Below are 27,660 nucleotides of genomic sequence, written 5' to 3' on the forward strand. Positions count from 1 at the left end.
ACTGCTTTCCTATGAGGCTATAATGGAGACAGCACACAAAGATCTCGTCAGTTAGGACAGCCCAACTGAGAAGCTGCTCCTGCTGAAGACACTGCAGTAATTGGGGGAAAGGCAAATGACACTTTCATCTAGAATGAGGACAAGAGTATAGCTGATGTCCTGCTGGCAGTTTTCTTGATACCCTGTTACACTGCACTTGAAGTGAACACTAATCATCTGTACAAGCCAACTACTACCATGTGCATATGAACTTCCTTCAGCTCTTTGCCTTTGGTTCCTCGGGGCAGGCGGGGGTGAGAGGGAGCTGATAGGACACTTAGTATCAGCAGCTTAAAAGAAGAAAACAACTTTCTGAATTTCACCTGAAGTTTTATAAAAGGATCAATTCCTCAAGTTCCATCTGTGAAATGCCTTCCATGCTATTTGCCTAAGAGATTTTCATATTTAGGGAAAATGATAAGTTCTTGTTTTGGAAGCTTTGGCTATTTCGACCAGGTTAGATAAACAGACTTCAGAAGGACAGTATTCCTGTTGCCTGTTGATCTCAGTAGATAATTAACAAGATTCTCATACCATGCCCCAGGTTTTTTCCTGACTTTGCTCCCTACAGCTCCCAAAAAGTCTGCTGAGAGATTCCCATTTGTTAGGAGAGAGAATGTATAGAATATGTGGTTTGGAATGTGCAGGGCACCTTAAAAATAGTTCTGAATGAGAAGTAGCCAAGATGGGCACTGGTCAGATTTCAAATATAGATGAAACCAAGCCTGTACCCAGAGGATTGAGTTTCTGGGTCAGAAATCTCAAAGGGCTCTCTCCCCGAGCTCCCCCTTTATCCTTTAATCAACGAAGCACACAAAGCATTTGCAATCACTTATGCCTCAGCTGTGACATACCAGCCATGATAAAATGATGTGGGGTTTTATGTCAAGTATGTGTACACATATGTTGACCTCATATACCACTTTTAGAAGACGCAGTAACAAAACTAGCCAGAAGAAAATGGAACTCACCAGAATATGAAGTCGTGATGGATGTGGCCTTGCTAGGTGTTAGAGTGGCTATCATGAAAAGCATTCCTTTTTTTGTAGAATCAGGTAGTGCAGTTATCTGAAGTGTGGGTAGTACTTACAAGCCACTTTCTCTGAAGATGTCCAGGAAATTAGCAGAGTAAATTGGTGTGGGACACAACCATGAGGGGAAAGCATGGGTGGTGCGTGTCAGAACATGAACAGGGAAGGGGGTTATGATGTCAAGATTAATAAGCTTCCACAGCCTCAGAATCAAGTAAGGATGGTATTTGTTTAAATCAGCGGCCTTCATAGAGACACCAAGATGAATTTGTTTGATATATAATCAGAATCTTAGGTAAGTGGGCAAAGAATGGTTTTAGAATCAAACTTTTGGGAACTTGGCAATGAAGGGAAATATTTACATTATGGAGGAAATCTGTGTGTTACGTGAAAATGTTCTTCAGATGTATGTGATTGTATAAGGTTGTGTGGCAGTAGGATAATTTTGGACAGAAACTTTTACCATAGCGTGTTTATATTTTGTTTTTGTAATGCTGGAGTGATGGCGTCCCGAATAGGATCCCTTAGCTGTCCATAATTTTAATATTCCATTAGTAACAATGGACAATACAGGAAAGTAAAAATTCTAATAGATGAGGAGGAGCTAAAAGTTTCTGTTGTTGACCGCTTTCCACAGATGCCATGGCAGTCATTGTAGGTAAATCAGATGCCGCAGAAGAACACGCTCTTAGGACTTCAAGGGTCTTCTCCTCTGACCCTTCAAAGGTGTGGTGCAAACAGAGGAACACATTTTTAATCAAACGATGCCTGAAGTACGAGGCTCATAGGTTTCTTTAAAATAAAAATGGTGTATAGAATTATTTATTAAGATTAAAATTGAACTATATAGTTTAGTATAATAAATATAAACTAAATTAATAGATCTTTGCTTTTCTTAAAAGATAAGTGTGATTAGGATGCCTGTTTTAACATCTAATTGGAGTTTTGGGGTAGTACCAAATATGTTAAAACATGGAGGAGTTTTACATTTTAAATGTACAGAGCAATGTGTAACTGAACAGCTTGGGTAACTTGAAAATATTACTATACAAAACACCCAAAGTGCCAGAAGGGAAGCCCCAGGAGGGCAGAGATTTGGGGCAGCTTTACTTCTACATCACCAATATAGTATCTGGCATGATAAGTGCTTAATAAAGATTTATTGAAGAAAATGCTGGCTAAAATATGTAATGTCCTTTTAAATATATAGCTGAATTCCTAAGAAAGTTAGGAAAATCTTCAAGGGTTGGAATTGATTTCAGAATTGAAAACCAGAGCAGTATCTGTGGCCTTTAGGTGCGTGGGTTTTGAGGGGATAGTTGCCTGAATTAGTACCCTTGAGTCGTGGGTTTTTTAATAGCTCCCAGAGGACAGGAGACAGATCCTTGGGCCGAACACAGGCAGAGAAAGAAATGAACGAGGACCCTCAAAGTGCTGCACATAGTGAAAGGCCAAACTGGAGAAACATCTGCCTACTGGGAGAGGGAGGCAACGGGGAAGCTTGCCCACTAGCGTGGAGTCTCCCCAAGTAACTGTAAGCACAGCCCGCCTTGCCAGGATCGGGCTTTGAACTGATGTCACCTGGAGGTCCAGGAATCCCAAAGGAAAGGAAATTTTATGTTCTCTGGCCGGCTTCTGCAAACAAAGCCCATCTGGAGGCACATTCTCAACCCAGGTCACATATGAGATCATACTAGCTAACTCCCCATCGAAGATGACCTCACAGTGCAAAACTGCAAACACCCTAGCCAAAAGCACGCACCTGGAGCAGGAGTCAGCCAATGTCCAACAGCAGGATTCAATGCTAAAGACCTGCACATTCTAGAATTATCAGAGATGATAAAATTAGTGTGTTCAAAACTATAAAAGGAAGCAAACAGGAGAAAAAGAGTAAGTCATTATCATAAAGAACCACACATTAAACAATAAGATAGAACTTTTAGGAAGACACATTAGTCATTGGACTAAATTCAGTGTGTAGAGAAATGCTTCTCCTCAAAGAGAACCCAAAACCCTGCCTAATATATATAAAAGACTATAATAATAATAATCATCATCATCATCTCTAGTAACCAGTAAATCAAAGAGGAATTATTAATGTTCTCAAGTTTCTTGAAAATAGGATGAGCTTAAATCTTTACTTCCAGAAACTTTATCCCAAAGTTGATGAATCCCCAGCATCTCTGATTTTTCTGATTTTCATCCATCCTTTCTATAAACTCTCTTGGTCATCCTCTGTGCTAAGGGAAGTGAACTGCCTTTTTATTTTCTGTATTTCCTGTTTTTGGGGTATGATTTTCACTCATGACAACCCAGGTAACATCTGATTAGGAAGAGCAAACAATATCCTCAGTGAGAAATAACAGGTTAGTTAAAGGTAATCAGAATGAACTAGTGAAATGACACTGATTTTTATTGCAACAATCCACTCTTAATTCCTAGCTTTATAAATCACCTTTCTACAAGTAGCATAAATCCGTGGGTAAAATGTCATGCTTCAATTTTAATATGCCTGAGATTTTTTAATATAACGATGTTTCCATTTCTAAAAAGACACATTTCAAAAGTAGTGGCTCTGATTCCTTTATCATTGTCATTTGGACATTAAAGGCATAAAAGATAGCCTTTACCAGTAAAAAGAATTTTAAGATTCCTTTAACTGTTTTTAACCTAAAATGTAACGAGCAGATCTTTGTGCAATTTCTCTTAGGCACTGTGTGCAGTTGAGAGGCCCAAAACAATGTGTCTGTTAGTTGAAAGAGCCCCCCACCCCAATCACTCTGGGCATCCAGGGCAAGACTGCTGGGAGAAAAGGAAGGATGAAAAACTAATAAGAAAGCATCTGAAATAATTAATTACACAACTTAGACATGTGTGAACTGAGCAGTGAATCTAAGGCCCACTGTGTGTGAGGTGGTCATGCTTGACTCTGTCATAATCGCCAGCTCTGATCGGCCCCAGCATTTTAAAAGACTGTCTAGAAGCTGCTGAGGTAGCAGACACCTCTGGTGTACCCTGGCTCCCTTCTCGGCATGGTTTGTGGTTACTGTGATGAGCGAAGTTCAGGTGATAGGCACCACTTACCTACCTGTCTCCTAGGTGGGAGGTGAAGGGCAGGTGGAGTTGCCCCTCCCGGATAATACAATGGTGCAGGGCGAGAATCTCAGGGGAGGTGCCACAGAGTCACTCCACTGCTGCAGTGCCCGCACGTGCTGTGTCACTCCGTGTGTGTCCCTGGCTTGTGCAGATGTCTGTCCTGCGTCTTCACCTCAGGCAGAGTTCTTGCATCCACTAAACCCCCTTCCTTTATCCCACTGATCAGCTCAGGGGCCCCCCTGTTTTATCTGAACAGAGTGTATCGATAGAGGAGCTACAGGGTCAGCTTGCACAGGCGACCAGACTGCATCAAGAGGAGACAGAGAAATTTACAAACAGGATCCGAAAGGTAAATATGTAACATGGATGTCAGCACAACCGGCTCTGACTGCAGAGCCCCTGGGGAGACAGAGATGACAAGATGTGTTGTAAAAGAATGCTATCTGTTGGGCACAGGCTCCTGTCCTTCAGGGCTGGAGGGCATATGGAAAGGCCATCCAGTTGAGCTGTCTGCCTCAGAAATCTCATAAAGATAACTGCTTCCCTTTCTGCTCTAAAGCATGCTTTTCAATATTTATGATGTGGTCTCAGGAAGTTCTTCTTAATATCCAGTCTAAATTTCCCTGCAGCCAGAACCAGCAAAGTAAAATAAAATAAAGGCCCTAAATGCAACTGGGCATGAAAGTGTGCCCAGCAACTTTTGTTGTCCAGCAGATTCGTAAGTTTTGTCAATGATAGGTAAATTTTCTGATAGAAACATCAACAACTTCTAAATCATTGTCTTAAAAAAAAACACCTGCCATTAACTGAGCTGTGGCCTTATTAGCTCTTCTTGCTATTTTAGAATAACTTGTTACTGGCTAATTATCTTTTATCTGCTAAATCCTTTCCCAGAGTGCCTAGTAGAAGGGATTTGAAGACGCAGGCACTCATCCCCGCAGCATCCCTGTGGACTGGGCAGTCCCTGCCACCCTGAATGTAATTAGGTTGTAAACAGATATCCAGGCTCAGAATTGCCCTTGCTGCTTTTTCCCCTCTTATAGTTGTTCTCAAAAGATACTTGTATCTTTAAAAAACAAAACCGGAAACCAGTTGATCTTGAATGGGGCATCACGATGTTTTAAAACGCATATCCTCGGTAAAATAAGGTATCCAAGAACTTAACACATAAGCCCCCATGTTGTCCGTGGTCACGCTCATCTAAATAGGTCAAACCTGGAGAAGGAAGCGCCTTCTGCACCTTGTAGCTTGGGGAGAGCAAAACTGGATGCCAAGATCTCAATGTGCTCTGCCAACCTTTACCACGAGATGCCCTCCCCTTTTAAACATTTAATTTTTAGGTCAAGTTTCACATATTATTACAAAAGGAAAATAATTTCTTATCACTTAAAAGGTAAACTCCCAAGTAATTTAACTTTTTATTTTATTCCACTAAACCAAAAATCATGTTTGGAAGTGAATTTATCCCTGGAGATGCTGATCGCAAAATGGCAGGTTCCCAGGTGTTTCTAGTACTTGGATTCAGGATAAAGGAGTGTGTTGAAGGGGCTCCCAGACCTTGATCAGAGGTGATGAGATGTCATCCAGACTTATTCATAGGGGAAGGGAAGGTGTCCCCTAACACACCCCAGGGCATAGGATCAGCTCTGAGCCTTGGGAAGTGCTTGGAGTCCTGGAACAAAAAGCAGCAAAGGCGGTGGAGGAAGAGAGATCAGAGGGTGTGAGTCAGGGAAGAGCATTTCCAGGAGGTGCAGATGAAAGGACTAAGAGAACATCTCCCTCCCCGAGTGCTGCGACTCCACCAACTAATTCCCTAGCACCTCTGGAGTATCTACCTGGAGTTCCTACCGTGAGCTAGGCACTCTGCATAGCATCTCATGTTAGCTTCATTTTGCAGCTGAGGAAGCGGAAGCCTTCCCAGAGTGCATGGCCTAAGATGGCACTGCAAGTAAATTGCAAACACTAGATTTATGGTATGCTAGGCGGCCCCTTTTCCTTACTCTGCCCGACTCCTGTGTCCACAGGGGAGAGAACCAATGGTGGGACTCCGAGGGCTGCTGAGATGGTGAATTAAATCACCACTATTTATGTTATTTCACCTTGAAGTGCAAACAAAATCTGGTATAAGGACAGTGACCAAGCAAATCAATGAACAGACCCGGAGAGCTTCCCAGAGCTGGCTCTTCCGCTTCACTGGCTGTTAGCACATCAGTCGTGTTGCAGCGTCCACCTCAGGCAGCCTTAGTCATGTTCCCATGGTTTCTGAGCATTCATTTAGTACTTTAGGGAAACAAGACACACTGCTTTGGTTTTTGGCACAAGAGGGAGTGTTAAATTAGGAGAGGACAGCTGATAATGATAAGGCTGGCAATCTAATCCTTTTTTTGGACTGTGGAACAGAAAGTTTTCATTCCACTTTAGCTACTGTAGATAGTATTTTTGTGCCCTTGTCTGTACACTACAATTTTATTCACACGTTTTGCTTAGTCATTATTGACACATGATTGCTTATTGCTTGGAAGAGGGCCTATACCTGTGTTGAAAAAGCAGGAATTCAACATAAAGATGAGAAATATTCCTTTTTCAGTAATGCTTTCATTTCCCTAAGAGTTACCCATACCTAATAGGAATGTAAAGTCGTAAGCTTGGAAGTAGGTTATGGACTTCTTTTCCTGTCTGCTCACCACTGTATGCAGTAGAGTACTTACTGCATGTTCCACGTTCAGAAGGAGTGCCTGCTGGCCCCCAGCTCTCACCATCAGGCTCTCTCGGCCTCTCCATCAGCTTGCTGTTCTCCGCTTTCTGTTGGGAGCTGGGGGGCCAGACGGCCAGGAAGTCAAAGAGAAGGATTTCCACTTCTTCCCCCTTTACAATCACGGGTGCCTTTGTGTGCAAGATCAGGTTCAGAGGGCAAATGGAATCTGCATTTAAGTCAACTATAGCCATCCATCCAAGAAGCAATTCTCCTGAAGGCATTTAGAGATATCTCAAAGCATTGTGAGAGACTTGTCTATGAAAAGTGATTATAATACCTTACCTTGAAAGAGCACTTGCTTCTGAATCAGAAAGGTCATGGGGTTTTATAAATACTAAACATCTCAAGAGGTTTACTAAACTTTTGGTGGCTTCTGTGTTTTATGTCCCATATGCAAAATGATATAGCTTGAATGGCAGTTTGCAAAAACTCTTGATTTGGTTTGGGTGGCACCTTGGGATAGCTGCCTGTCACATTCTCTCTTCTGTTCAAGATGGAGGAGGAGCACCTCTATGCATTGAGGTGGAAAGAACTGGAAATGAACAGCCTGGCTTTGCAGAACACCCTCCATGAGCGAACCTGGAGTGATGAGAGGAATGTGATGCAGCAGGAACTGCGGTCCTTGAAACAAAACATTTTCCTTTTCTACGTCAAGCTCAGGTGGCTGCTGAAGCACTGGCGGCAAGGGAAACAGATGGAGGAAGAAGGGGAGGATTTCACTGAGGTACCTCTACTGGGAGAGTTCATTCTGTTTGCATTGGTTTTGTTCTCAACCCCCAGACACTCCTGTGCCCCTCCCCCTACACACAGTCATGTTCTGTTCAGATGATTTTGTCAAGTCCACCCCAGGCAATGGAAATGCAAAGACCAAGAATTCTGTGCTGCCCTTTGACCTGGTTTTAAGAGTACACAGGTCTGTATCTCCATCCTGCAACACACTTTTGCTGCCATCTCTTTTATTGCTGACTTATGAATTCATTAAAGTGATCACCCACTGAGATCCTTGATTATCTCATTCTACTTTCCTGGTTTGTTTGTAAAAACTGTTTCCTCTTTCCATTTCAGTTGTTTGTTCCTAAAGGCTAGAGCCCGTTCTGCCAATTTTATAAGGGTCTCTTTTAAGCTCCGGATGGGTCACTTTTTTGCCACCTCTGAAATGTGTATATGTTCTTGTAAGAAAGAGAACATGCCTCAATTCCTGGAGTCATAGCAGAATCAGAACGGTGGTTGCTTTTGATAAATTTTATTGATTAAGTCAGAGTGACCGCTAGCTCAGCAGGCTCCTTCCTGGCCTTGCTCTTTGGTGAGTGGCGGGCTGGAAGCACTGGTGTCCGGTGTGGCTGGCCAGTGAGTCAGCAGCCTCAAGGCATTGTGAATGTTGGTTTCCTTTTAGCCCCCAAAGTCCTTTCATCTGCTTTTCACTCTAGTGAACAGCATATGTAATTTTAACCATCCTATGAATGGGAAGATATGGTGATTCTCTTTCCTCAAGGTGAAGAAAGTCTTCAAAAATTAATTCGGTCTGCTTCCAAATATCCATGACATAGAAAACCATCATTAAGCAAAACCCAGAAATATTTGTAAAGTTTCATGTTGCTCAATACATTGGGGTTCCTCCTTCTCTAATTTATAAAACTGTGACTGTAAGCAATAATAGTAATAGAAATAGTAGAAATAGTAAACTTCCTAATCTCTTTTTGTGAACTTTTCTAGTGAACAGTATTTACTACACTGTATGCTCTTTAAATGGAGTAGGTATCCAATGAGTGAAATGGCCAAAATGAGCATATTAGGGGAAAGGGCTGAGAAGTGAAGACTTGATAACCCATAAGTGGATAATTATCCTCAACCTATAAAAATCAAACTGCATAGCAGAAGGATTCAGGTACAGCTGTGATCATTATCTCTGCTGTTTTCAGAGCGAGCACCCAGGGCCCCACCCCAGGCTCGGTGAGCTTGGAGTTCAAGGGGACCCAAAGGGGGACAGCCCAGAGCACGATGACAACGGTCCAGGGTGCAGCCCTTCAATGGGGGAGCATCGCCCACACTCCCCTGTGCATGTCGGTGACCATGGATCTCGGCTGCAGCCTGCCGATGGAGGACAGCTCCACAGGCAGGTGGGTGCCGAGGTCCCAGCGTTCGTTCTACCCACACTTGGGAGAGGAGACTCCTAATCTAGGTCTGTGTCATCTTTTATCATGGAATGGTGTTCTGGGGAGAAGAAACTTTTCTGGTTTACAGAGGTTGCCTGTTGCTGTATTTTTGCTAGAAATCACATCATTAAAGCTTTCATGTTAATGTCGGCCCATTAGTTTATTTGGTTTACACATATAAATAAGGACCTTAATAAGATCAGATCAAGTGTATTTCCTCAAGGCCAGCAAGTGTGCCACAGAAAGAGAAGAAAAAAGGTGTTCTGGAGAGAGGTCTGAGGCCTTGTAAAGGTTGACCATTCTTCCAAGGTGGAGAGAACATGGAAGCAGCGCTCTGATCATGGTCTGAAAACAGAACATACTGGTCTTTTTTGTTGTTGATGTTTAGCTAAATGGGCATAGGCAATATCACTAATTTGGTAACATAATGTGTAAGGAGGAAAGAACAAATTGTTGTTTTGTTAAATCCCCAAACATATATAGTGTTTCAGGTTCTTTTGGGCCACTTGAAACATAATGACCCAAATAAAAATATTTGATGACACTTTTTAAAAAATTTAAAACGTATAAAGAGAAGTTGGATTTCAATGTGTAATATTCAGTAACTATTAGTGTTGACAGATGTCACATTTATTAATTTTTAAGCACATAGACCCTACTTAATAAACCAAAATATACTATTGATACCAGCCAGATTTTTTTGCACTTTTATATAAAAAAGTAGCCGTGGTGGGTTTGGTGTGTTGAGACCCTGGGAGGCAACTGGTGTGAAAGCTTTCTCACTCCCAAACTTCCTGGTCTGGGTCTTTTCTGACCTTATGCTGCTTCTCTGAGGGTTCCACAGGGCAGAGCCTGAGCTCCCAAGCCTTGGGCCCCTGGCTCTGGGATGACCCTCGAGGCAGCAGTCACTCTGGGCAGGTGGGTGAGGCTGCAGCCGCTCACCACAACATTTTTGGGCACTCCCTCTGCACTGGACTCCACAGCTGCGGTCCCTCCCTCAGCCCAGAGCCTCTGAGGGTCAAGTGGAAGAGGGCTGTCATCAGCACTTTGGCTCAGATCCAGATGAGGAAAAGTGGTGATGGCTGAGCACAGGCCCTGGGGAAATGTGTATTTTCCCCGTACTGCTTTCACTCCATGTACAAATCAGATTTTCACAACTAAAGAGCTATTTTCTATGCACCATCATCTATCCTTGAATAATAGGACTCAAGAAAGAGGTTATATTTTCAAAGAAGCTTTTGATTACAGTTATTAGGAAGTTCATCATAATGCTAGTGTCCATGGGGACATTTTAGCTCATGGAATGAGTTTTCTAGAAATAACTTAGTCAGAAAATAAAATGCTACTTTGCAAATAATCCTTTAAAATCTACCAGTTTTATTATTTTTTAAAAGAGATACTGGCAATCAATACTATAAAGTATCTGTGATTAACTCATAATATTCCTTGGTTGCCACTTGGTTGTAAACCTGCTGCACTAAGATCAATTGTTGGGTGTCTCCCACACGTGTATCCAAATGCTTTGGAAAAGGAAAAAAGTATAACACATCTGGTTTTCTAAACAATCATCATGGAAAGTTTTACCCTTGGGGTGGAAAATAACATAAAGTCACTCAGCTGGAACCTCAAATTCAGCGTATTTTAATATCAGCTCTCTTTCCCTCCTCTTCCAACGTAATTTTTTAGCTCTTCCGCTTAAAGTAGAGGTGGACCCAGGAGTTTCCACTTCACACAGTGCGCAGCAGAGGCACGTGAATATGCTCACAGGATAGGGGCCAGTCGAGCAGAATTAAGTCTGCCTTTAATGGACCCATATCTCCATAGTAATTAAGTGTATAATGTCATCTATCCCAAAATGGAAGATTAATGAGCTCTACTGTAAGTGACAGCTGGTTCCCTGGCCGTCGACACTCTCCCTTAGAAGATTTGCCTACCCTTTAGTGGCCCGGGTATTAGTTGGCAGCCTGGGTCTTACTGAGCTGCCATACAGAGCTGCATCCTTTTCAGAAACTCTGAGAGCCTCCCAAGGTGACAGATAAGCAGAATGAGGAAGGTGGCCTAACTTCTTTCCCCAGGATGTATTCGCAAGTAACAAAATTTCCCAGGCCTTGGTCTTTGCTTTGTGTCATATTGAGCATTCTCACAGTTGAACACAGTAAATGGCAACATTTATCATGTCCAAAGACATAAAAAAAAAATTCACATATTGAATCAACCTTGGAAATAGTTCATGAAAATCATTAAGTTGGAAACTATTTGGTTCTGCCAATGTTCCCTGTGGACTGATCTTTAGTTACAGGGAGCTCTAGCAGCAGTGGCCTGATTGTCCTCGAGAACAGTACGCACTTTCAGTTTGCCCTGCCTGTGGGAGAGCAGAGGCTGGAAACAGGCAAGGCCATGTTGCATAGCTCTCATTGAACTCTAAGACGCTTACCACTTGCCATTACCTTAAGTTTTTGAGACCAGCACCCCTAAAGCTGTGGATGCATTTTATATTCATTAGTAATTCCTGAAATCAAGTTTTGTTTTTTAACACAAGGTGATTAATAGTGCCAGAATTATGACCCTATCTTCCCAGAACTGGATTAATTTATTAAAAGAGAAGATAACTTTTTTATTTAGGGATGTGACATAATACTCTTTATTAAAGCATCTAAGAATAAAATAAATAACATAATTTAAAATTCAGAGAAAGATCTAATGAAATTGTGTTTCATATTAGACTTCAAGTCTTCAGCTAAGACTGGTCACTGAAGTGTCTCACTCAGGATCCAGCCTTAGGACCAAGTGAAGTCTGCTTCCTTGGGCCTTTGTCACTGATCCGGGACTCGTCTGAAGCTTAGGTTCCTCAGGGCAGCCTAAGAAAGAGTCCACCTTTCTCCCGCAGACAAAGTACCTTTGGTTCCCTGGACCTCTTAGACTTCGACTCACCTGGGTGCCCAGCAGTCTGCTTTCTGGCTGCCCACCTTTCTGCTTTGCCCAAGATACAGAAACTTCCAGAAAGAACACCTCTTCCAGACAAGGCTTGCACATCAGAACTGTGATCTGCCTTTTTTTCTTTTTTTTTTTTTTGTAATAATCAAGCTTTCCTCTTGAACCTAGATAGCTTTTACTTTTCAATTTTGTACGTTGTACCATGGTTTATTCTTCAGACTCTGCAACTTTATATCCTCACCTAGGAGACACGGAACTCTATACAAACGGAACCAGACCAGAGTTTATAATTATGAAACATTTTATTTTTGCTGTGTATTTTAGTTTGTTTACTTATGTTACTGTAGAAATAGCACGTGCTGGAGGTAAAAAGTTATAAGTACTAAACGGGATTTAAGAAAAGGATTCTCTCCACCCCATTCCCACCTCCCAGAGTTAGCTGTGGTTGGCAGTTTACGGCATACCTTTCAAAGTGTGTAACAAACTCTAAGCCTCGCTGATGAGTGATTTTTTTTCACATCTGATCATTTGATTTTCATCAGACCTGCACTCTTTCTTTGAAGACTTTGTCTGGTACCTCTCAGTTTGTAATTTATTAAATATATGCCCATTAATTGTTTCACAAACCCACATTTATTCTTGGGAAATGAAAATTATGATGGCCTGCAGGTACAGAGCCCTCATGGCCCAAATCATCTAGTATGTTTTCAGCCAGAGGACAAATGATTTTTGTACATAAATTAGTCTGTCATCTCTGTACACCTCCATTGCAGATTATATTTTCACAGCCAGTTTTCAATGAATCATTGTCTTTCATCTGTGGGGGGATAATGGTTTTAGAAAAGAATCTTAAAATTAATCTGAACGTAACAATGAAGGTAAGAATGACCAATGGCTTACTTATTAAACTGTTGCTGGATATACAAATGTATCTTTTCTGGCTCATCTCACAGAAAAGGTCTTACCTGGGGACTCCTGCTGGTTGAGGAGTTCCTGCATGAGGTCCCCTTCTTTATACGTATCAAATAGGAACTATGCAGTATGTGTGGGGGGTCAGGAGCAACTACCAGAGCATCCCAGAGCTCTCTGCCTGTGTCTAATAGCCTAAATGAATAGGAGGTGGAGGCCATCACCTCTATTTTACAACTCGCTTTTTGTGGGTCAGCCTATAGCAGCAGGTGAATATATCTGTTCCAACTTTAGATTAAAGCCATTTCCAAAGTTAATGGCTCTGATGCAAGCAAAGTAGATGGTGGTAGTTTAGCTCTTTCACAGAATTATGATGCACATGTCTGAGAAATCTTAGGCAAGAATGATTTTGTACAATTGCTGGCATTGTATCTCAAATAGCTTGGTATGTTACGTTTACCATAAACTTCCTTTTCATTTTCTATTAACAATGTTTATCATATACTTGGATAATAGTTCTATTGGCTGATGCCCAACCTTGAACCTGTTATAAAGTTTAATCCCAATTTGGGGATTATTTTAAGCCTCACCCAAGAGAGATGAGCTTGGAAAGGCTGAAATGGCCGTAGACTGGTGAGAAGAAATAGTGGACCTATTTTATCCTGTTTTTTTGCCAGAAAACCAACCCGCTGATCTTGAAGAGATTGAAAAGTCGGTCTTTTTAATTGAAATTGACCTATGCTTAACAGATACACAAGCTGAAAGGTTGCATAGCTAGGCCCTTGGCACAGAAGGTTCAGGAGTTGTATATCTGAGCAGACTTTCACCTGAAGACTTTTAAATGGACCAGAGAGTCTTGGTTCTATTTTTAACTTGATTTGGGCCATTTTTTTTATCCAAAATATAGTCCAACAAGGGCCCCCGCCAAATAAAAAGTGAGAGAAGTAATATCTACAGTAGGTATTTTTTTTTTTTGTGGTGCCTCACTATTATTATTTCCTTTGAAAAAAAAAAAAAGCCTGCTCAAGGATTCATGTCAGAATCCAAACATCCTGGCTCAGTTTGTCCGCCTTGGATGGGACAGGCCTGTGTTGCAGTCCAGGCGTCCACTTCCTACCAACAAGATGTTGGCATTGCTGCACGCTCTGTCCCTCCTCTGTAACATGGGGAACATGGCAATACGTACCCAGGATTGATGTGAAGTGCAAGGTCATGTAGGTGATGATTTAGCACACCCCTTGGCCTATTGAAAAGACTATTAGTTATCATTCCCGGGATTTTTGTGTGTGAATAAACTGTTTAGAAGGATTATACCCATCGACGGCTCATTCTGGATCTTCAGAAATTTTTAGTTGGACATCAGTTCTTGTGGTTTTGCGTCAAGGCAGAGAGATAGTGTGGCTTTTTGCCATGCCATATGCTGCTCCTGGGTGATTATAGTAATGAGTACCAATAGTGTGGAGTCTCTGAACTTTCTTGCTCCCTTGGCCACCTTTACCCCAAAGCAATTTTGAACTCATTCCATGGTGATTAATATTATACTGATATTTTAGGACATTATGTTGATTACTCTGACCCAAATGTACGTGAAAATATTAAAGCTTAATTTCATTTAATCTGATATCTGCTAATGCCAAAAAATGCTTACTTTCAGAATAAGTGCTCCCAAATTTTTAATTTGCAAAAGGCCTGGCACGCTGCTTTTGAGGAGTACAAAGTACTGGTCCTGATGTTGTCGGAGCTGTTTGGTGTAGGGCTAAGAACCCCACAGGCTGACCACATAGGTGACTTGGGGTTCATAGGGAGCTATTGAATACATGTAAAAATTTATTATGTGGTTTTATGTGTTTATTTTTCAGTGACAGTTAGATGACTACAACGACTGGATCAAAATTATTACCATTACTTTATGCTCAAAAATACTTTGACATAAAAAGTAGTCATATTTTTAGAAATTTAAATCCGAAGATGAAGGAAAATACCAAATAAATCTACCATAAAATATACATAATTTTCAGTAAATTCTATACTTAAGATGTGTATTTCTGAAAAAGTTGTTGCAACACCTCTTCTTACTCACCTGCACTTATGTAATTTTTAAATACTGGTGGTCTAGAGTTTAAAGAAACTGTTCTGCATTTATTACAATTTCACACATTTTTTGAGCATCTCTTTGAGCGTAGTGGTAATTTATTTATATTCAGATGATTGGAAAGAATGTGTAGGATTTTTAAAGGTTACCTGCTGAGCTTTGCAAATGTTTACTGAATTGTATTCCTAATCCCTTTCCTCTCAGAGCTGTTAAAATGATAATTGGTATACAACTGACTCTCCAGGTAATGGAGGAGAGGCTCCCAAGCTAGGCAGCCAAAGGGCACTCTCCTCGCTGCCCTTGGCATAAGAGGCTTAACAAGTAGCGGAGATTCTGCCTGACTGTAAGGGCTCTGTCTTCCCACAGTAGAGAGAATCTGCATCCAGTAAGACTGAGAGAGCTTTTATTCCTTTTGCCTCATCAATGTATCAAACAAGATTGCCCCGAGACTATCTGAGAGTTCTTGATGTACTTTTGTGTTTTCTGTCTGATTGGAAGAGATGGGCTTATGTGGCTTTTGTTATTCAGGTACAGAGTTAATTCAGTGTGTTTAATTCATTTGGACAAATCTTTCTGATAAAATACCCTTGCTGAAACGTACTAAGATAGCATTCATAGTTTTGAAATCGTGCCTTCAAAGGGCAGGACATGTTTTAGAACATATAAAATCTTTTAAATTAGATATAAGCAGATTAGTAATAAAACTCCATTTTTCGTTTACTAGACCTGTTCGCACACTTCACATGAGCCAAACATTGTGGGAAACACTGGAAGTGTGGGGGTGGGTCAGGCTTTGTCTCTCTTCCAGGCACTTACAGTTGGGGGAGGGGTACCAGATAAATGAGCTGTGGTTATTTGTGCTGTTAGTGAAGTGGAAAGGAGAGGGCAGTGATTCTATCTCAGGGCACCATGAGGAAGCTCTCATGAACAGGTTAAGTATTTACTTTTGGCTTTAATTATTAAACCTCAAAAGTCCCCTCTGGCCCATGCCCATGCTTGTTACATATATGACCTCTTAGTGACTACAAGTCAGAGGATGACCACTGTATGTTTATAAGAGACACTAGACCTTTATTAGTTCCCTTCTGGTATAGCTGCTGGCATTAAAATGACACATATATAGGTAAGTGTTTGTGTTTTGTTATATCTACATCCCCAGAGCTTTGGATGTCTGAATTCACACAGAGCATCCTAGCAGCCCTGGACTGTGGGGCTCCCTGTGGCCTCCTGCAGCTTCCTCCCTTCAGCTCCAGGTCTCCATAGCAGCAGCCTGTGTTCTGGCCTCCCTCCTATTCCAACAGGCCCTTAGCAGTCTCAGCCTCAGGGCCCGATGGCCCGCATGGGGACACCCCGGCTCTGTTCCCATTGCCAATGGCACCTTGGAAACAGCCCACCTTGATTTCCAGGCTCCTCTCCTTTTTGACCTAAAGACTACCCTTACATGAGGTACCAGAGTTGACTCCCTTGTTCCCACAGGTGGTGGAAAACCAGCAGCTGTTCAGAGCACTGAAGACCTTACTGGAGGACTTACGCTTAGAGCTGCGGGAGGACGAGCATGCCCGGCTGCGGCTGCAGCAGCAATATGCCAGCGACAAGGCTGCCTGGGACATGGAGTGGGCCATGCTCAAGTGCCGCCTGGAACAGGTACCTGCCCTGCTTGGTCTCCCCTGGGACAGGTGGGGAGGAGTCACACTTATTCGGATCCACAGTGACCCCCATTTAAGAGAAAGAGGGCTTCAAGGAGAAAATCAGGAGCAGACACCTGCTATCTCTTTTTAAAGTCCCCAACCTTTCCAAGGCACCTTCTTTCCCCCCATATGCCCTCTTCTAAGTGTGAAACATGGTCCCCACTGAGCAGCATTTTTATTTTTATTCTTTTAATATTTTTAAAAATTTTCCAATTATAGCTGACATACAATATTATATTAGTTTCAGGTGTACAACATAGTGACTAGACATTTATACAACTTATGAAGTGATCATCTGACAAATCTAATACCTATCTGACACCGCACATAGTTATTAGAATATTATTGACTATGTTCCTTATGCTATACGCTATATCCCCATAACTATTTTGTAACTACTAATTTGTACTTCTTAATCTGTTCCCCATTTTCACCCATCCCCCTGCCCCCTTCCAATTGGCTACCATCAAAATGTTCTCTGTATCTATGAGTTTGTTTCTATTTTGTTTGTTAATTTATTTTGTTCTTTAGATTCCACATATAAGTGAAATCATATGGCATTTGTCTTTCTTTGTCTGATTTACTCTACTCAGCACAATACCCTCTAGGTCCATCCATGTGTTGCAAATGGTAAGATTTCATTCTTTTTTACAGCTGAGTAATGTTCCATTGCATATGCATATATGTACCACCTCTTCTTTATCCATTCGTCTATTGAAGGACACCCAGATTCCCTCCATATCTTGGCTATTGTAAATAATTCTGCAACAAACATGTGGATGTACATGTCCCTTTGAAGTAGTGTTTTGGGTTTCATCGGGTAAATACCCAGAAGTGGGATTACTGGGTCCTTCTTTGTCTCTTGTGATAGCCTTTGTTTTAAAGTGTGTTTTGCCTAGTATAATAAGTCCTACTACCCCAGCTTTTTTTTTTCCATTTTCACGAAATATCTTTTTCCATCCCTTTATTTTCAGTCTCTATGTGTCTATTGATCTAAAGTGAGTCTATTGTAAATAGCATATGTAAGGGTCTTGTTTTCTTATTCATTCAGCCACTTCATATTTTGACTGGAGCATTTAATCCATTTACATTAAAAGTAATTATTGATATATATGTAGTTACTGCCAGTTTATTATTCTTTTTTTTTTACCTTTTTCTTCTTATTATTAAAATAGTCCCTTGAACATTTCTTGCAGTACTCATTTGGTGATGATGAACTCCTTTAGCTTTTTCGTGTCTGGGAAGTTCTTTATCTGTCCTTCAATTTTAAATATTAGCTATGTTGGATAGAGTAATCTTGGTTCTAGGTCACTGCTTTTCATCACTTTGAATATTTCCCGCCTGCAAAGTTTCTGTTGAAAAATCAGCTGACAGTCTTATGGGAGCTTCCTTGTAGGTAACTAACTGCTTTTCTCTTGCTGCTTTTAAGATTCTTTCTTTGTCTTTAAGCTTTGGCATTTAAATTATGATGTGTCTTGGTGTGGGACTCTCTGGGTTCATCTTGTTGGGTACTCTCTGCACTTCCTAGGCTTGTATGTCTATTTCCTTCATTGGATTAGGGACGTTTTCTGTCATTATTTCTTCAGCTTCGTTTTCAAGTCTTTGCTGTCTCTCAACATCCTTCTGGATGTTGGTATGAATGATGCGAATGTTGGTACGCTTGATATTATCCCAGAAGCCCCTTAAACTCTCCTCATTTTCTTGTATTCTTTTTCCTTTTTGCTGACTGGGTATTTTCTGCTACCTTATCTTCTAAATTGCTGATTTGAACCTCTGCTTCATATAATCTACTGTTGATTCCCTCTAATGTATTCATTATTTCACTTACTATATTCTTTATTTCTGACTGATTCTTTTTCATGTTTTCTATCTCTATTTTTATGTTTCCTACCTTTTTGTTGAAGTTCTTGCTAAGATCAATGAGCATCTTTATAACCACTGTTTGAAACTCTATACCTGATAAATTGCTTGTCTCCACTTTGTTTAGTTCTTTTTCTGGAGCTTTGTTTCTGTTCTTTTATTTGGGAAATCTTTCTTTGTCTCCCCATTTTGGCTGCCTCCCTGTGTTTGTTTCTGTGTATTAGGTAGGGCTGCTATGCCTCCCAGTATGGGTAGAGTAGCCTTATGTAGTAGGTGTCTTGTGGGGCCGAGTGGCACAGTTTCCCTGGTCACTTGAGCCGGGTTCTCCAGGTGTAACTCTTGTTTGGATTGTGTGTGCCCTTTCTTGTTGTAGTTGAGCCTCGGTTGTCGTTGGCACATCAATGAGAGGAATTAACCCTCAGGCTGATTGGTTGTGAGGACTGGCTATGATAGTGGAGGAGCTGTTGTACAGGAGCAGGATTCACTTTAGTGGGGCTCTGGTGCTTGCCTAGTTTTCCCTCTAGGTGTGTCATCTATGGAGGTGACCTGGTGGTGCTCTGGTGTGGTCTGAAACCAGCCACTGGGCATGCTGGCCCTGGAACCTCCTGGGAAAGGCCCTACCACAGGCCAAGTTTGCCAGCAGTCTGTGCCCTGCAAGGGGCCACCTAGAATGAGCCACAAAGCGATCTTCAGATGTCTTCCATGCTCGCTGGGCTTGGACGTGCCTGGGAGCTGAGAACTGAGGCCTGCTACCACTAGTGCTGGACTTGGGGCTGCTTAGCAAGAGGTATGGGGTGCACTAAGGCCAGATGCTGCTTGTTTGGGGTTTGTGAACTTTGAAAGATTCTAAGATGTCCACAGCATGAGCCAAGACAGGCTGTTTGTATAGAAAAGCCACTGGAATTGATTTGGGTGGGCAGCATCTCAGGGAATCACCAGAGCGCAATGGACAAATGATGTTAGCCAGGTTGATGGAGTCTCAGATATGCTGGCTGCCTGTGTCTGCACCCTGGGAGCGGGGAGGGCTAAACAAAAGAACAATGCCTTCTTTTCCTCCCCCTTTTCTTCCGCCTCCTCCCCCACTCCAGTTCAAGCCGTTGTTTCTCAGTCTAGCTGTGTAGGACACAGCTCCCTGGCCCATGATGGTAATTGTGAGCCTTGCGCTTCCCCCGGTTGAGGCAGTCGGTTGCCAGTAATCAGTCGGCCGCTCACAGCAGCTGCCGGCCACTCACACTGGCCACTGGCCACTCATGGCAGCACTCAGTAGCCCACGGCAGCTCATGCCAATCTCCAGCTTCTCACGGCAGCCCAGCTCCAGGGAGAGCTGTTGTTCACAATCTTAGCTGTAAAGAGCGCAGCCACTGGCCCATGTGGGAATTGAACTGGCAACCTTGGCACGGTACTCCAACCACCTGAGCCACTGGCCAGCCCAAGAACAATGCCTTCTGCCACCACTTCTCACTTCCATTTGGGAGAAAGCTGACCCTCCAGCTCTCACTTTGATCCAGACAATTTGTTCCTCCCCATATGTCTTTGGTTGTTTTGAGCTGTTGCCCCAGTGCAGGAGCTCAGAGAGAGTCTGTCAATGAGTAAGTCCATGGAAGGGTCCTTTAAGAGGAATGCCTGGGAATCCAGCCACTCACCAACTCACTTAGTCACAATCTCTGCTGGTTTTCACAGCCAGAAGTTATGGGGACTTTTCTTCCCGGCATTGGAGCCCAGGGGTAGGGAATCTGGTGTGAGACTGGGGCACACAATAGCCCATGGCAGCACATGGTAGCCCCCGGCAGCATACAGCAGCCCATGGCAGCACCCAGCAGTCCACAGCAGTATTTTTAAAATAGCATTTATTTTCTCATTCTGCATTGAGCAAGACTGTACTTAGCCCCATTGAAGACTAGGCAGCATGAAATGGTGATCGGAGTACACTGACATAATTCAGACAGGAGCTAAGAAAAACCAAGTTGTGGTTTAGTTATCTCTGAAAAAGGTACACGTGCTTTCCTTTAGATTTATCCAAATACTGGAAAGAGCTGTAGACCTTCCACTACATGCCCAAAGTCTAATCAATTTCAGTGTCATTTACACCAAAGGAAATGGAGGCCCAGAAGAAGTGGCTGGTCTCGGATCACAGAGCCTTTAGTGCTCAAGTGGCGAAGACAGTGCGTTCCTGCCTCCACACCCCCAACAGAGTGGAGCCTCCTGGGAGATTTTAGATCATGGCATGATTATTAAGATCAGACTTAGCCAGAAACCATTCTTTTTTATGTTTTCAGAAACATTTTCTCTCTGGAAATCCTCAAAGCACTGTCACTTTCTGCAGTGTCTGCTTGCTCCAATTGCTTCTCCAGGTTTCTTCCAGCTCCTTTGGTCATGATAAGGGAAGAAAGGTGCATCTTTGATAATCTATTTTCTAAGCCCTATTTTGAGGCAAAACAAAAAATAATTAAAATTTTATGTGAATTGGCTCAGTCCTGCACACACACACACACACACACACACACACACACACACACACAGTTGCCCAGAAAGGAGACATCTTCTGGCCTTAATAAAAGAGGAAAGGGCCTGTCATGTCAAAAGAAAACAACAGCTTTGGTACCCACAGGTTCACCTGCATTGCCACCTGGCTCAAGGGAGCACTCGTACCAGGCTTACAGCCCTGGGAAGAGCAGAGACACAGTCTTCTCTTTAGAGGAAGCTGCAAGGCATAGGAAAAGCAAAGTGTCAGGTCTGGCTGGTCAGATGACGGAGCCACTGACCCAGTTATGAATCCTGCCCACTGCCTAGTAGCAGTCTCTTACTAGGTGCTCTATTTATGTTGGCACACAGCCTGACCAGTCAGCAGCAGAGAAGAAATGAGTAAGGACACTCTCTAATGAGCGGCCTTTAAACCTATTTAAAAATATATTTATGGGAGAAAAAGCTAAATATTTTCAAAGATGTAAGTGTAGCTGAAGAAATGAAGCATAATCTTTGATGCAAGCCAGTTTTAAAAGATTTCATCTTTGTTTTAGAGGAACCTGGTATCCACCCACATGTTTGCCACCCACATGTTTCCTTCTGCGTGGGCGTGGCGGGCCTGCCAAGCCTCTGTGGAAGTCCACAAAAAAAAAAAAAAAAATATCTTCAGGGAGAGTCATTTAATACCGTGAAATAAAGCTAGGACTTCAAGCCTAGAATCCAGGTGGCAATAGGTAAAGATTCATCTGTCCAAATAATTTAAGTTCATTAAACATTTGCAACCCATGAAAAAATGAATGTGGGCAAATGCTAGTGCATTTATAATAGTCTCATCTTTATCCTCTTCTATATAAAAGCAAAACAGGTAAATTCTACTAAAAGTTAAGTATTTTCTTTCTGTGGAGGCCATTTTGTGTCAGTTCCCAAGTCTGTGATTCCTTCAACTGATTCCTAAATCAGTCCTTATTCTAAATGCCAAGGACCCAGCAACAAATAAATTTCTTGACTGGGTTCCCAATGCAGTGTGAGACCCAGACAAGGGCTATAATTTGTAATAGCGTGACCAGTGCCCCACCAGGCCTGGACACTGCTGTCGGAGAATAGGGGTATGCAGGGCATACTCCTCGGCTTGAGGATTCAGGAAAGGGTTGTTTGTGAAAGTCCGGGTTAGAATGAATCTCAGAGGATGAATAGGAGTGGGTACATAGAAAAGGAGAGAAAAGATGTATCAGACTGAAAAGGAACATTGTGAAGAAAGGAGCATGCCACATCTGAGGAGCTGCACCTAGTCAGGTATGAGAGACAGAAAGAAGAATGTTCAAAGAATTGCAATGATAATCCTAATTTTATAGTGAAACTAAAGCATTTTGATTTGCTTTGGAAAAGGTTATTCTGGCTTCAAGGTGCGGAATGGATTAGAAACCATTAGAATTGAATGGATTAACATGAGTCTGTGGGTAGAATTCAGTGATCTGCTGAACTGGAATGGTGAAAAAAATACATCTGTAATTTCACTAATCTTTAACAAAAATTTATGCTCTCCAACAACAGCATACTCCCAATTCCTTCCTCTTGTCCTCTGCTATTGTCATACAGTTTACATATACATGCTCTATAAATACACAATACATTGCAACTGTTTTTACTTCAGACACTCAATGATTTTTGAAGCAATTAAAACTAGGAAAAATGAGTTTTATATTTGCATTTATTTATGCCATTTCCAGTGTTCTTTATTTTTTCGTGTAGATCAGTGTCTGTTGGTATCATATTCCTTCTGCCTTAAAAGTACCTCTATCATTTCCTGAAGCACAGTTCTGGTTGGCAATTGTTTTTTCAATTTTTATTTGTTGAAGAAGCATTTTTTTCTTTATTTTTTAAAAGATATGTAGAATTCTATCCAGGTTGCTGTTTTCCCCATCAGCCCTTTAACAATGTCACTCTATTGTCTTCTGAGTTGCATAGTTTCCAAGGAGAGGTCTTCTGTTTTTTTCTGTCTCCAAGGATTCCTCTTTGGCTTTCAGCAGTTTGAGTATATGTCTAGATGGGTGTTTGTTTTTGTTTCTTGCTTGTTTGTTTTTGTTATGTTACCTCCTAGGTGTTTGACAAATATTTGTTGTAGATGCCCAGGTTTCATCACTGCCCCATCACTTGGTTTCACTTGGGGGTTAAGGCTACGGGGACAGACAGGTACCTGTCCTCAAGGAGCTCTACAGAGGGACAGGCAAGAGATGGTGGTAACTCAGAGTGGGGAAGTGGAGCTGAGACGCAGAGTATGGGAAGTTTAACATTCTGTGTCAAATATTCATAATTGGGACTTTAAAAATAAAAATTGTTTCATTTATGCGATGGGTCAAATCTTGGTTTAAACATGTTTCCAGGGATAATACATTAATATACTGAGATTTTTCTTCACCTGCTAACGCAAGACTTGGCAGGGATGAAGTTCCTAAGTTTTTTTCTCCTTGACAGCTGGAAGAGAAGACCGAGAAAAACTTGGGAGAACCAGGCTCCACCACTGACAGCAAAGGGGCATTCAAGAAGGAGAGGGAGAAACACCAGAAACTCCTCGCTGACAGTCATGGCCTGGTCATGGACCTGCGGTGGCAGATCCATCACAATGAGAAGAACTGGAACCGGGAGAAGGTAGAACTTCTTGACCGCCTGGACAGAGATCGGCAGGAGTGGGAGCAGCAAAAGAAGGAACTCTTGTGGAGAATAGAACAGGTAAGGAAGCACCCAGACACCAGAGGCCTAGGGAAGAGAGTGGAGACTGCTAAATTGACCTGGAAATCAGAGGACTTAGAGAGAAAAACATCCATTGGGCTGCTTTGAGGTCCTTACTACTTCAGGATGTTTCATGGGCCTCCAGAGGAAAAGGAAGAAATCCGAGAATTTTTAATATTGGAGACCTGGGCTCAGCCCTTCCATTACACAGATCTGTTCATTGCAAAGTTTATAGGTAGCTTCCCTGTGTGTTTCTACATGTGGTGGGTATATGTTCAGAGGTGTGTGTGTGTGGGGGTAACTTTTAAAAGGAATGTAAAGACTAAACTTGAAAGATGAGGTTATTTCAGGTCTTGTAAAGTGATTTCTGCCAAAAAGCAAATTATCTTTTAAGTTTGCCACCAAAGACATGGTCACAGTGACTGCTCCAGCTTGAATGGAATTTTTGTCCATTAGTAAAGAAATTGCTGAATTAAGTTAGAAGTCAGGCTGTTTGCACCTGTTGTGGATATTACTGAGCTGTAATTAGATAGAACCATAGTCAGGGGAGGTAGCTGGTAGCTCATTGTCTTCAGCTAAACAAACCATTGAAAAACTCAGATGTATTCAGGAGATGAGGGGAGTTGTTTTTCTACTGCCCAGATCATCATTCTCTGCATTGCGTCAGATTTAGCAGTTTGCATAGCTGTGGTTTTGCCTGAATGATGCACAGATTACATTTTCACATTGAATTGATGAAGGTTTAGAATTCTTCCCTGGCCAGATATTTACATAGCATGCATACCTTTTATTTATTTCAGCCGTCACACTTATACATTCATGAGGCCTCTAGGAAATGTATTAATCAATACAAAACTGAGTTCAGGGAAAATAACCTCATTACTCTATTACAAATACCCATACTGCCTGCATTTATGTGGGAGCCCTTTGAAAAATGTGCTCCGTTATTCTCAGACATGGTGCCTGTGTTATGCAGATACAGAGGCAAAGGTTAGTTTCTGCAAACCATAGGGGAGTGACAGAGGGAGAACGAACTAAGAGACCTGGAGCATTTTTTGCTCAGAAAGCATTAAGAAGAAGGAAGTGCACTGCAGAGAAAGGAGTTGAAGCTCTTCCTAGGCTGAATTACAGTCACACTCACATAACTAAGTCATTGTATTGATATTTGATATGGCTCATTTCAAAATTCCCTAAAATCTATCAAAGGAAAATTGGCCACTTCCTACTTGGCCTAGAAATACCAGCAGTTAAGGAGAATCTTCTGTATTAAATCCCATGTGTGCCTGTGATCCATTGTTCAGTGGATATTGTAGGGGCAAACGATAACGTATTCTTATGAAATGGTGACAGATTTATTATATCCAACTTTAGCTAACCAGTATTACAGTATCACGGTAACTCTAGGCACCTTGTTACCAGGGAGGTTCCCTCTTGGCCAACTTCCCCCCAGGATCTCTCACTTTGTCTGTCCCTCCCGTACCCCACCAATGCCATCATGATCTGTGCCCTTTTGGGTCCCCTTTGCCTGTTAGCCGTAGGCTTGTTGGTCTTGTCACAACTTCATTTTGGAAGATATACCTTGGATATAAATTAAGCAAGTCTTTTAGTTTTTTATTTGTTTTTTTTTCTTTTGAAAATGAGGATTTTCTAGTAAAGAGAAAATTGGTAAGACATCCAATGATATTCATCTTTCGAAGAGTTGAAGACTGAGGGATGAACAGTTGCCTCCATAGTTTGGAAAGAGAAGAGGGGGAAGGAGCTGAACCCCATTTCTGCAACAATGCCACCAAAATGACAGCCCCAGAATTCAGTCCTTGAGGTTAACATGTTTGAGCATAATGGATTCCAGGCATTCATCTGTTTCTGAAATCTGTGTGTCTGTATCCCACAGGCTTTGTACAGTGATTTCACTGCTGTTTTTAGAAGAGGATTTGTTGCCAGTGAATGATGCGTCAGATATGTAATGGTGGCTTTCAAAAGTAAATCTGGCCTTTTCCCCAAAATATTCAAGATTTTAAAAGAGGATTTTATAAATCTCAGTGCCCAATCCTGAAAATTAGGTAAAGCAGTTATAGGCATACTCTGTGAAAGAGCAAACTGGCTAAAGTGTGTATGTGTGTAGAAATACTGTTTATCAGTTACTGGGTTGCTCACTTATTTAACTTTTAGTTACACATTCCACAGATAAACAAGAATTGCAGGTGAACATTCTTAATAATGTGTACTCTTGATATGTGACTACTTGACTATGATAACCTAATACAGATGGTGAAAGAAGTAACACTAAATCCATTTTCCACTTTCAGAACACATGCTTCATACTTGTCGTGTCATTGAATGCCTACACAATTTCTGTGCCACATGAGGCATTTTATATGATGAATGATTGTGGGAGTGTGGTTGAGGTCATGTATCACATATCATCTATCTTATCAGCATCTCTTGTCTCAATCCAAATTTGATTGGGTCGTAGTTAACTTTTATGGAGTCACACTACATTTCTCCATAGAATTGTTAAATTCCCAGTTAACGTATAGATGATAGTACTTGCAGCTCTAAAGAGCTGAAAGAAAGTTCGTGTATTATTCCATTCTCCTTCCAGTAACGTCCTTAGATCAATTGCCTCTTCTATACAAAGGCCATTCTTTTAAAACCTATTCACAAAGTGACCTTTTTTCTTTTGACCAGTTCAGATAAGGTGACACTCTTGAGGGTTTATTGTTCCCTGTATTATTTGAAATGCAAATCTTTTAAGTTTTCTATTTGCATTACAAGTTGTTCTGCTGCAGGATTCTAAGTACAGTAATTGCTGATGCCTGGTTTGAAGTGATTCTCCTAGGAAACCCTATCCTTTTAAGGACCCATTATTCTATTACAACACCCCAGAGGCATCTTAGCAGCAGATATCTCCAGCTAAAACCCTTCCAGTTCATTTTTAGGAAACCTAACACTTACCAGCTTTAGTGTACATTGCTCCTGGCTGTGGGGGGTTATTTTTGAAATCCCATTTTTACTGAGTTAGAACCTGCTGGTTCATCACGCTCCTCTTTAATCATTCTTCCCCCTCTTCACACACACCCTCAGTGCATGGTTACAGCTTCAGATGTGATCTTCGCATTTTAATTCCTTGCCCAAAATAGCTCGGAGATGATCATGTGTTTAAACTAAATTGTGCTGACATGCATTAGATGAACATAATAAAAAGCGTTTCTTTTTCTTTTTTAAAGAAAGCATTTAGTGTCTTTAAGAGAACTGTAAAGAACTGTCATGGGGAGGGAGGGATAGAGAGAAGAGAGGGTGGAGCTAAAACCCAGAGTGACTTGCTTGTTCCCTAATTCAACTGTGATCCTGCCTCAAACTCGAACATTGAAGCTCTGGCTGCTTGAATCTCCATCTTTCTCGTAAAATGAAGATAATACTCTGCTACTTTGGTTCCACCACCTCAGAAATTACTGAAAAATGTGTTAAAGTCTTTTATCCCCATTATTTCATGTGGCTTTGTTCCTGATACACAGACTACACTTATGTCCAGTTTGTGAATGAAGATTTAAATTGGCACACAAAGGTATTGTTTATGAAAGATGCTTTGTTAAAAAATAAATCAGTGTGCTTCCAAGGGAGTTTTAGAACTTCCTGACACCATCACAGCACTTGAGGGTTAAAAATCTTTCTTCTGCTACCCCTTCAGGGCAAATCCAAATGTCACGTTAGTCATTCCAATAATTTACTTATTCAAAAGAGCAACCAACGTGTAGCGTGCTTGAGCATGTCATTCACTGAAGACCCCATTAGGATATGTAGGTGCAGATATCCTCAGGTCTCTCTCAATTGTGCTTTCTGTGCATGTTTTGATAGGGAGGCAGTGAGGAAAGCTCGGGAGACCTAGGGAAAGCTGTCCACTTGGGCTTCTTGA

The 27,660-nt window shown here is 41.7% G+C and overlaps 1 protein-coding gene across 7 annotated transcripts in view; it reads left to right on the forward strand.

Annotated features, from left to right (window-relative positions):
• Nucleotides 1–27,660, forward strand: part of MTCL1 (microtubule crosslinking factor 1) — a 125,944-nt gene that overhangs the window by 84,084 nt on the left and 14,200 nt on the right. For 4 of the 7 annotated variants that reach the window (XM_081078204.1, XM_081078201.1, XM_081078205.1 and 1 more), the window contains 4 exons: nt 7,415–7,645; nt 8,841–9,038; nt 16,486–16,653; nt 23,493–23,747. In XM_081078204.1, coding sequence (XP_080934330.1) covers nt 7,415–7,645; nt 8,841–9,038; nt 16,486–16,653; nt 23,493–23,747 — 852 coding nt within the window. Of the gene's footprint in view, nt 1–4,422; nt 4,516–7,414; nt 7,646–8,840; nt 9,039–16,485; nt 16,654–23,492; nt 23,748–27,660 lie in introns of all 7 variants that reach the window. The other 3 variants (XM_081078202.1, XM_081078200.1, XM_081078206.1) reach the window with 1 other exon arrangement.

Source organism: Rhinolophus hipposideros (assembly GCF_964194185.1).
Source record: "Rhinolophus hipposideros genome assembly, chromosome: 17".
NCBI classification, from domain to species: Eukaryota; Metazoa; Chordata; class Mammalia; order Chiroptera; family Rhinolophidae; genus Rhinolophus; species Rhinolophus hipposideros.